Here is an 11,917-nt window from a genome sequence, read left to right on the forward strand (position 1 = left end):
AAATGTGAATATTTATTGATATTTGAGATTAAAAGAAAAAGCAGATATAAAGAAATATGTGAAAGTTAGTAATAATTATTTTTTTATAATTAAAAAAAGTGCTTAGTTTGAGTGTACTAAAGAAAGCAAACATTTTGTAAAAGAATTTTGCTGTGACTTGTGATAAAACTTTTTACCCTTAAGATGCTGATGAATTTGATTTGGTCTGCAAACTAAATTTAAAATGGAAGAAAAACAGTCTAGTGGAAAAGAAGGAAAATTCATTGATGATGATAGCAAGGTTGCGCCCAAAGTTTTCATCTCTAAAACATGAATGTCAAATGTTGAGTGCCACTATCTTATAAGCAGTGCTCGACATTTGACGTTCGTGTTTTAGAGATGAAAACTTTGGCCAGAACCTCGCAGATAATTATTGCAGATAATAATTAGTACTAACTATTACAGGAATTAATCTCCCAGCTGTTATGTGAAAAAATAACAGTAGTAGTCATGTGGTATCTGTGAGAAGCAAATTTTTAACTAATAATTGTGAAAAACTATGATCACATTTAAAAAAAATTGAATAAAAACTTTATTTTCATCATTTTTGGCAATTCTATCAATATAAAGCAATTGTAGATTTATAGTATTATTTATTTTATAAATATTTTTATTTAATATGATTGAAAATGCAAACAAACATGCCAAATTTTAATTTTTTGTCATCCCTTCAGGTTAACAGCAGCCATATGCTGTTTGTGTTGTTGTTTGTAGCCTGAAAGCTCATGTTACAAAATCAAAATTTGGGTGTCAGATTTAAAGGTTCAAAATTGTAAAATAGATGCAATCACCTCTTCTCTAAAATGTAAACAAATGTCTTTGACTATAATGAGGGAAATAATTGCTTTATAAGTTTTTCTAATGCTAGTAGAGAGAAGAATTTTATATCTATAAGTGTTTTATTTTTGACTAGCAGACCCGGCCACACGTTGCTGTGGCTCAAAATGTATCTATTATAAATGTATAACACCTCCCCCGTGGGGGGAATTTCAAAAAATCCCTTCTTAGTGTACATTCTCTTGACGTACCCTATTAAAACGCAATCAAACACGCATCTAAAATAGTATAATAAAAGTCGAGTTCTTCACAGTAAGCCTTAATCCTGTCCCTCTCCCCGCTGGGGAATATCGAAAAATCCCTTTTTAGTGTATATTCTGTTGACGTAACCTATTAAAACGCAATTAAAAACGCAAAAAACCGCATCTAAAATAGTATAATAGAAGCCGAGTTCTTCACAGTAAGCCTTAATCCTGTCCCTTTCCCCGCAGGGGAATATCGAAAAATCCCTTTTTAGTGTATATTCTGTTGACGTAACCTATTAAAACGCAATTAAAAACGCAAAAAACCGCAGCAAAATAGTATACATAGAAGCAGAGTTTTTCACAGTAAGCCTTAATTCTGTCCCTCTCCCCCCAGTGGGGGAAATTTCGACATGTATATTATATAAAAACACGTGCGTATTCGAATGCAACGTGGTGTCAAAATTTCAAAGGAATCGGTAGGAACAAACGAACATTATATTTTATTTATATAGAGATAGATAGAAAATGATCTGCTTTAGTCCATTCTCACAGAAAAGCAAACTTAAGTCGTCAGAAGTTAGCGCCATCTGTTGGACATGAAAGGCTTAATCCATATATAAATATATTTTTGAAAGGGGGGAAATGGTGGTCTTCACATATGCCACAAACCTTCGCGGGAGTGTATTAAACAACTTCCCGAAGTTTCATGGCAATCGGATAAATGGTGTGGTAATGCATGAAGGACAGACACACACACAGACATACATTCGTTTTTATATATATAGATTATTCAGTTATTTTACTTGTGCTGTGTGCTGATTTAATAATCATTTATATTGATTTAAAAACCTAAAATAACGCAATAATTAAATTAAAAAAATTTCTGTTCTTCATATGTCCTTTATTTTTCTCTATACAATTTTCTATTTTATAAGAAAATGTTGTAGTCAGATGCTTGTTGCTGGAAACATTTGGCAGGCAATGCCACATCATTTTCTCACCTAATTAAGCTTGAATTTCAGAACAAACTTATGGTTTTCTATTAGAAAATTTATACTTGTATGTTAGCTGTCTATAAAATACATTTTACAATAATAATTTTTTTGAGGGGCTAGTTTTTAATTATGCTGTGTCATAAGCTATTGCTGCTTATATTTGTAAACTTATCCATATGATCAATGATAAGTAATGGTTTATCTATTAATCTTTTTTACCTCTATGTTTTTCCTGTTTTACATTTCTGTGCATATACTGTCTACTTGGGCCTGGTTTATTAATAGGACAGGGAAAAATAAAGATATTTTTTTTTTTTGACTTTTGACTAAGATTGCCTGTATTTGCTAATCAGAAATTACACCAGTATAATAAGTCCTATTAACCCCTTTGTATTTATTAAATAATTATTGGCTTTACAGTGTTCATTAATTCCTGTGTATGTGGTTTTTTTCTTTGTTTGGTTCTTAACGTTGAATGGTCAAATCTGCCCTTCTCGTGGACTCTGTTAAATATGCACCTTTTTAATATTCTTTAAAACTATATTTCTTTGAATGAAAATAGAAAAATACATTAAAAAATTCCAGACATAGCAAAATTAAACCTTTAATGATAAGCATACGTTTTGCTGATGAGAACAAATCATAAAAGGAACATACCAGTAATTCCAACTTTATTAAACCAGGAAATGCATTTCAGCTTTCTGTCCCTCTTCAGTCCTTTGATTACAGGTATACCTCGCCTTACATCTGTAATTGGTTCCAGGAGAGGTAACGTAAGTCAAATTTACTTGTCACTAGGCTAAACCACAAATTACCATTCCCAGTTCTGTATTTTATTTATAAATGCATTTTTAATAATATATGGTTAATAAGAATCTATTTTAAGCTTACAAACAAATTTTAGTTTTTAATATAGTACAGAAAAAAGTAATCTAAATTTACAAATAGATGTATGTACAGTACATACATGTAAATGTACCGTACATGTTTACAGTACACCATGGACTTTTATTTTTGAATGTGGTTTCTCTAAGACATTATAAAATAACTTTGTAAGGTTAAATAACAAATACAATTATTAAAATTATTTAGGCGATATTCAGATCATAGAGGAGTTTATTGCTATTCGCTAGTATTCCAAAAGACAGGATGGTGATCGCTAGGCGACAGAAGAGTTGGCCTTATAGAAGACTTTGGGAGAACTTTGATGGGAAGCTGGCCCCTATTCAGGCATCATCGGCAAGGAGGAAACTCGGAAAAACTCCTAGCTGACAGCCCGTCAGAATGGGGTGCGAACCCACGACCGAACTCCAGTGTTTAGGGTCTGGTCTCTGCCGCAATGAGCGGAGACGGCGTCCACTCGGCCACTGCTGGGCTATTTAGGCGATAGTAGAAAATAAACTAATTTATGTTAAATTTACCAATATCGAGTGTCGCCAACAACAATGCCAAATGGTAGATATTGGAACTACCGTGGAAACACCAATAATGAGCACTTAAAGACCGCCAAATAAGATGACACCACAGAAACACAGATGTTTTCATGTTTTGTTCTGTAGGATTTATGAAGATTGTATTAACATTTACTGTAAATGTACAGTACATATTTTAATATGATTTTGTGCTTTTAACGCTTTTCTAGTGATATTACAACTTCAATAATTGTGGCGGACAGATGTAAAGTCGAATAAAATGACTTAAACTCGATTTTTATTTTTCCATATACTTTTTTGACAAATGACGTATAATCGAGAACGACGTAACTCGAGGTATACCTGTATTTCTTAAAATTATGCTAGTGACCACTGAATGAAAGTAAATGTAAATTTTTAATTTATATTTAATTTGCATTTCCTGATATAATAATTCCTGGTTGTTGTTGTAATTGTCAATTACTGGTGTGTTTTCTTAATTCCTTTTATGATTTGTTTTCTTAAGCAAAATTTATGCTTATAACTAAAGGATCTATTGAATGAGTAGCAATTGAACAATAGGAAAAAAAGCTTAAAACCTTTGTCATAGCAACTGCAATCACATTACATTACATGTATATTCAATTGAGTGTTCTTTATATTATTCACAATAACAAGGCTATAATCAAAGACATCAGAAATATGAGATTTCTGTCATCACTCGGTATAAATTTTGGTCACAGTCAATCAATGCATTTGTTGAATTTTTTTTATGTCATTTTACTTTTCTATTATTGAAGGAAACAGATCTGTTTAGTTTAATTAATTTGAAGAACACTAGATTCCAACATTAGGAAAATATAATAATCTATAATGATGTAAAAATGGTAATATATTAAAATATTTTGTATGGATAGAAATATTTTTCTCTTAATTTTTAAGTTTTAAAGGCATTCATCATTTTTTAAGAGTTTTTTACAATTTCTGAAAATATCAAAGTAGATTACAATCTGTGTAGAAAAATAACTGATAAAATAGACTTTGTAATGCTTATTAAGTTATTTGTTTATTACTTATTATTTTTTAAATTCAATTATATATTTCCTATATAAACCTTGGTAAGTATTTGTGTCCTGTTACATAAGTGGACCATTTATTTACAAGACAATCTTCAGATTCTTATCTTAAAACTGGCAAATTTTTATCAAATGAATCTAATAATGTAATATTGAAACAGTTAAAACACAGTGAAATTTATCATAAAAATTCAGAATGAAATAAAAAAAATATATAACGACGAGAATCTTTAAAAAGTGTACCAAAATAAGTTATGAATTCATTTCACAGGATTAAAAATGGAAAAGACAATTTGATAGAAAAACTGAGATTTTGCAAAATATTAACTGTAAACTGTTCAAAATAAGGAAAATGTCGTCATAAATATATCAGCAGCACAGAAATTTAAAAAAAAATTACATTAATCAACAATGACAAGCCCTAAGTAGAGATTACCAATAACATTAGCAGAGTATGCAATTGAAAGAGATTTTCTCATAATTAAAAAAGATTATAACATCTCTTTATTTATGAATGAAAATCTGATAAGTGTTTGTAAAATTGCATGCTCTAAAGTGTTTTAGAAAATTGAAAGAAATTAAAATTTTCCAAGAGAGAACATATTCTGTAATATTAATGGAAGAATATTAGAAAAGCTAAGAATATTACAGAAGCAAGAAATAAAGTTCAAAAAGGATTTAGATTCATGGATAATATGGGTTTTTAGAATCATAATTACTTTTAACATTAACATCTTGACTTTTTAAAGTATTTTAGGAAAAAATAATATAATAATCTGCTTTATATCATCAAAACCATGTTGCTAAGAAATGAACTTTTAAAAAAATCACATATGTAGTTCAAAACTTTTTAGATACATTCAAAAGACAAATAGCTTAATGTTAATGTGGAAAAAAACTTATGAAACAGTTTTTATGATTTTGAAGATAAGATTGATTTCCCAAAAATACTGAATAGATTAAAAAGTTGTACTCGTGGATGATGATTATTTTTGCAAATGTATAATAATGTATTTTTGTATCAATCTGCAAAAAAAAAAAATTTACTTTGATCTAATTGCTTATACGGTGGGTTATAAGTTAACAAACATAATCTGTTCCAAGACTTTGTTCGCTATCCAAATTGTTCGTTATTGATTTACCATAGGTTTTTATGGGAATTTCATTCATTCGTTCTGGAGACCCCCAAAAAGTAAAAAATATATACTTTCTTACTACATTTATTTATATGTAATAATAAAAATACATAGATACACAGTCTTGCATTTTTATTAGTCATGTTTTATGTTTTTCCCATTTGTGGTTGTTAGTCTGTCTAATGTCGAATTTTCTCTCTTCGAAATTTTTCAGAAGTAATTAATAGCATTGTAGTTGTAGAGATCCCTAAGCCTATTAACCTCAACCTGGTTTGAATACTATTCTAATACCATAGTTCTGACATCCTCTCACTTCTTCAAAAGATGTTTAATAGCAGATATCGGCATTAATCCTCTTTTTCATAAGAAAACGTATCTCGCCAAGTTTCTTGGTATTCTTCGTTTGAGAGTTCTTGGCATTTTTCTGTCGTCAGATCAGTTTTGGGATCCATTATGAGCTCTTCGATGTTCTTTATTTCTCAGATGTGATTTTTGTTACTCCTTTAGCTGCTCGAATCATCTTGCTTATATTGTGTCTTTCTCGGATAAGATTGAACTGTGGCCTACTGTAGATCCGTTCGAGCCATACTGCCTAGCAACGTCGGACATCTTCTGCCCACTCTACCTTTGCTATTATACTCTTACCTTTCGAAAATAAAAACTTACTCTCGTGAATACTATAAAAGAATTGTTTCTGTCGGAAAAATAAAAGGCTGGAATTACAATGGAGTTTCAAAGTTTGGAGGAATACTATCCGATCGGTATATACCGGGTGGAGCGTCAATGTCGACGTATCCCATGCTTTAAAAAGTTTTGAATTGCTCGAAGGTAAGGGAAGACCATTGGTATTCATTATTTCACGTCGCTGCTGCTTGTTTGTTCTGTGAGGTGTTCGTTGTCCGAACATAAAAATCTTTTGCAAAAGTGTTTGTTATCTGATTTGTTCATTAACCAATCACCCACTGTATATTGGATATTGTATGCTTTTTGTAATTTCATTCAAATGTCAATTATGTATTGTGATTGCTTTGTTTGTAATAATGTTTACTTATAAGGTGAACTTTTATACCAAGCTTCTGAGCAACTTAATAAATACAGAAATCAACTTTACAGCTTTTAGGTCATTCTTTAAGTCTCCTGAAATTTTAACTTTTCCATCACTGTGAAATAATTAAATCTTGTAAAATTTGTACAGTTTACTTAGTAGGTGACATTTCCACTATTTTAACTTTCATATGATTGCTTGTTTAATAATCATAAAACAAGTAATTGTCCTTTATTTATTTATTGTTGTTTTATCTGGTATTATCATCTTTATTTGAGTAGGGTGTTTCCCATGCCAAATATTATATTCTAAATTGAAGAAATATCGGCATTATACTTAGTATGTCCTTTTTCCGCAAGCGCTTTCGACGCACTTATAGACATCGTCATTGGGCGAAAACAAAACTTAGTGAAAAAATTGAACAGAAAATAATCTGACAAAGAACAGAACGCTTAATAATTTGAATTAAAACTTTTTTCCAAACTATTAGGAACATGCATCAAACCTTCAAAAATGTTTGAACTTGAACGAACTGCAAGCTCCGTGATGGGTGAAGCGGCACATGCGTGGATCCAAGCTCACGTTACACATATGCTGTGGGATGTTTATCATTGTTTAACCACTTGTACAGCATAACCCATACACTAGTTAGGTCGAGTGTGGGAGAGTTGCATGCCTCCAAGGTGGTAGTTAGTAGAGACTCCCATATAAAAAACCCATCTTTATTTGGTAGTAATCAATCAGTTTTTTTAATAAAATCTAATAATAAAAATATAAATAATATGATGATTTCATCTTAAATTAATTTTTTCCGACTCTGTACATTAAATTTCAGAATAATCTGGGAAAGAGTTAAATGTTAAAATTTTGTGGTGTAGTAACTGAAGCTCCAATGTATCTAATGCACTTGCTAGGGTCTGCTATTTACAGGTCTGGGCAAGTATAGTATGTGATGAAAGAGGTGTGCAATTAGTTGAGATCAGGACTGTTTTTTGGGCAGCTTAAGCATCTGATATGAGTTTCTTGTGAAAATCTTTCTACTTAAACAACAAATTGTGCCAGTTTAAGTGAAAAGAATGTTAACAAAGTGTAGAGAAAGGGAGCATTATAGTTTACTTATCAACTTGGCACTGTAACATGAAGCAGTTGTCTTGGAAGTTCTTGGGTTTTTGGAATAGCTTAGCAGATAAGATATTTTTCTAGTACTCTACATTTACAGACCTATTTAAAAGTGTAGTCTGTGAATGCCTCTACTGGATATTCTTTCCAACACCAATAGAAATTTTATTTACTGGATCAAGTAGATCCAGATGGTAAAGCAATCCCTGTTGTAGGCCTCATCTATGCTGGACATAGTGTTTTCTATCATATCCATGCAAGTTAAATTCAGATTCATCTGAAAACACAACAAAATGCTCCAGTCTACATTCTACATGCTGTTCAGCTTAAATAAGCTGCTGTCTCCATGTTTTTATTTATCATTAACAACAATTTTGTGTGTTTAGAAGGTTTTTAAACATCACATACTGGCACACTTGCTTTTATCTCCGTCTACTCATCCTACTTTACTTCCACTGCAAAAGTAGAAGAGAGTAGACAGACATTTATTTTCTTACACATCAGAAGTGTGAAAGTAAAGTAGATAAAACTAAGAACAGACAAATATTCAGAAGTGTTTTCAGCCTGAGAAAACCATTAGCAGTGTGTTTTCTCAGGCCAAGACACTTCAGCAAGGTGTACTCGTGCATTTATCTTTCACTCCAAATTTTCTTTTAATGTTGCCATGTTTGTCTCCTTTATAACAAGTGTGTAATTGTTCATTGATGACTATACACACAATACTATTTCATAAGAGGATAAACTTCCAGCATTCGAAGCAACAATTATAGACTTTTTATGCTGCGATAATTTTCAAAAAATTTTTAATTTTTTCTTGTGGAAACATTGGTATAATCGCCAGTAACATTGCTGCAGTAGATTTCGTCAGCCATCAAAAAATGTTCTCGTGTTTATGACGTTGTGATTGGCACCGATCTATACACTTTCTATTGGGTTACAGCAAAATTATTTTAATTAAAAAAACAGTTTTATAGGATTTCATTAATGATATAATTTTCATGGTTACTATAATATTTTAAGAGTTTAACATACTATTGATGATATATTGAAAATAAAGTTGTTTTCTTGTCATCTGCCTGCCTAGTTAGTATCCATTATGGATACTGCTCAATATTCCGTAATAATTACAAGCTTTTTTCACACTACACTACACACTATTGGGTGTTGTCATCATACCTAATTTGTAGCCTTTATTGATAAATATATAATTTTCAGTTTTATGGAGATAGTCGTTTGCTTTTGAGCAGTTTGTTCCACGTTTGTTCTTTTAATAGTGAGTTTAAAAATATCAATTTATTGAAACTAAGTACCCTCATTTATTCAGCAAACATCTAAGCAATAGTCAATTCCTGCTCAGCTGCACCTGGTCATTTCAGGCATAATAGTTGCTATAGTAGCAATGATCCCATTTTTTAAGTGTTGTAGAACACAGATCTTCTCTACTTACACTGTTCTTAATGTAGTTCCAAAAAAAAGTTTAGGGGAATTATATCAGAGCTTCTTGCTGGCCTCCTAGGATCATCTGTCCTAATTCAATGATCAGTCTGTCATTGAGTACATTTTGAACGTTGTGACTGTAATAGGGTGGTGCATCATCATGCTGAAAGATAAAAGCTATCCCAAAGGAAATCTCAATAATTTTACACAATTCAATACAACAATCAGAGATTGACTGATAATTACCTAAGATATTTGACATTTTTAAAATTGCAAATGATAACTGCCTCTTACAAATTGGGGGTTTCCTAGAAGTGCAACTTAGTGACAGTGTTTGATGTTTGTACTTGATTCAAATACTTCCCTTATAATGTAGAGTTACTAAGAATTGGAGTAAAATTAGGAAAATTAAACCTTTTCAGATTTAATCAAGTTTAAATAAGATAAAGTATTTGTGTGTAAGTTGAGAGAGGGGAAAACTGCTAAAAGCAAAAACTTCAAAATTTTTTTTTCACTGAAATTAAATTGCTTCCTAAAAAATTTGATTAAATTCATGTTTGAAAAGTTTCAAAAACTTTTTAAACTCTTAAAAACTCATTAAAACTTCAAGGCAATAGAAATAATTGTCATATCCGGTTTCTCTTTAGGTCCAATCAGTTTACCGACAATCGACGCATTTAAATTTTTGGCCGGTTGCGAATTTCGTTCGAAAGAAACGTATACCATTTTGATATATTGGTTAAACAAAGTATTGACTTTTTTTTCAAATTTTCTTGGTGTGTATAAGTGTAAAATATAATAGAGTTGGTTATGTTAAGATGACAATAACTTATCATTTCTCAGTTTGTTTCCTGACACATTGTATTTTTTTTTTTTTTTTAAAAGCATTTTCTTTATGTTGTATAGTTTTAAAACTTATAGTTCAAAATCATGAATATTATTTGTAAAACATAGTAATACAAAACATCAGTTTTTAAAAGACAATAGTCATTTTATTGTAATAAACAAATACAACTGCATTTATTGCATATTTTGTTACTATCAAGTAATGAATAATGAAATTATCATTAATAGAATTTTTAATTATTATAGCAAATTTTTGTTATATTTTATAAAAATTTATTAACACGGTTTTTGTTCGACTTGGTCGGCCATCAGATTAAACCGTATAATATTGTCAGATCTTTGGGAGAAAAATTTCCTCATTAAATGCAACTAAGATGAAATACTTTATTGTATTTTTGTCCTTGTATGTTCAGACTTTGAAATTTTTGATGATTTTGAAATCAGTTTGATAAATTCACATAACCATAATTAATGAATTACCCAAAAGAAGCATTTTTCTGTTTGTTTCGAATTTTTTACAATTAATTTTATTCGCTGTTTATAATATTTCAGAACACGAGATTCCAATTGATGTGGAACAGCTCAACGAAGCTGCAGTCTATAGGAATGAGGTTAGTATAATAAAAAAAAAATATGTAAATAATCTAATAAGATTTATAAATGATAGATAAATTTGATTTAAATACATTCAACTTAAAAAATTTTAATTTCAATTAATTTGCAATCAGATAGCAAAGTATCAATATTAAAAAGTTAAATTGAGACACTTCTCTGACAGCTTTAAGAAGACACGCCTTTTGTAGAGAATACCTAGAACATCAAATTAATTAATTTTTGGCATTTTTCCAAGGTCATTTTAATAAACCTGAAAAATATGGTCGTCTGGGCATTTAAGAATTACTTTTATAAATGTTTTAACCCGCAAGATGTTAAGTTTTAGGACGGAACAATTTTCCGTGTGGGTAAAGCCGATTTAATATTAATGAAAACTTATATACCATTGTGTTGGTTATTGGAAATTGGAATATTGCATTTTTCAAAAAATTAGTTTTTTAAATATTGTACTGTGACTAATTTAGTGATGATATATTTCAAAATCATTGGTAAAAACAAAAAGTAAACTAAAGTATTTAAGCCAGTTCCTTTGAAATTCTTAGTTTCCAGTTTTTTATTTGTAATAACAGGTAATGCAGTTTTTCGAGAATAACCATTATGCACTTTTATTTTTAGGAATGCTTCGAAGCATTAGACTCTTCGCGGTGGTTACCTTCCGAAGCGCTGGATATATCTCTAGTTCCTGTAAAATAATAATAATATGATATTTTAAGTGTGAAAATATGTAAAATAAAATACTTTTATCCTCAGTAATTTTGGCCTTTTAATGAAAAACACCGAATGTTTATAATTGTCAACAAATTTGATAAAATTGTAAATAACATGTGTGTCCTTGATTACTTTTGCCATCTACTGGAAAACCTTGAACTTTTTTCTTTATTATCTTTGATTACTTACATAATTTAATTTAGAAATCTGATCATAGTAATCAGATTACTTTTTATTAAAATTTATCCAATTATACTTTCAATATTTAACAAGTTTAATTGTTGGCTTATAATTAAATATATGAAAAATATAAAATGATGATTGTAATCGGCAGATTTCATTTTTAAAACAGCTTTTACAAGTAAAACTCCAACTTTTGTAAATGTGTGTGTTTTTTAATTTTGATATTTTTAAGATTTCTCCAAAGAAAACGTAAACATGTTTTTGTAATGTTTCAATTTTTAACC

The 11,917-nt window shown here is 30.0% G+C and overlaps 1 protein-coding gene across 1 annotated transcript in view; it reads left to right on the plus strand.

Annotated features, from left to right (window-relative positions):
* Positions 1-11,495, plus strand: part of LOC136983821 (tRNA selenocysteine 1-associated protein 1-like) — a 76,995-nt gene extending 65,500 nt beyond the window's left edge. Inside the window, exons 8-9 of the mRNA XM_067280687.1 lie at positions 10,680-10,738; positions 11,358-11,495. Of these exons, the coding sequence (XP_067136788.1) occupies positions 10,680-10,738; positions 11,358-11,435 (137 nt within the window). The 3' untranslated portion in view covers positions 11,436-11,495. The remainder of the gene's footprint in view (positions 1-10,679; positions 10,739-11,357) is intronic.
* The last annotated feature ends 422 nt before the right edge of the window (positions 11,496-11,917 follow it).

The sequence above is a fragment of the Centruroides vittatus genome, unplaced genomic scaffold, assembly GCF_030686945.1.
Source record: "Centruroides vittatus isolate TY-2023 unplaced genomic scaffold, ASM3068694v2 contig_89, whole genome shotgun sequence".
Classification (NCBI taxonomy): Eukaryota; Metazoa; Arthropoda; class Arachnida; order Scorpiones; family Buthidae; genus Centruroides; species Centruroides vittatus.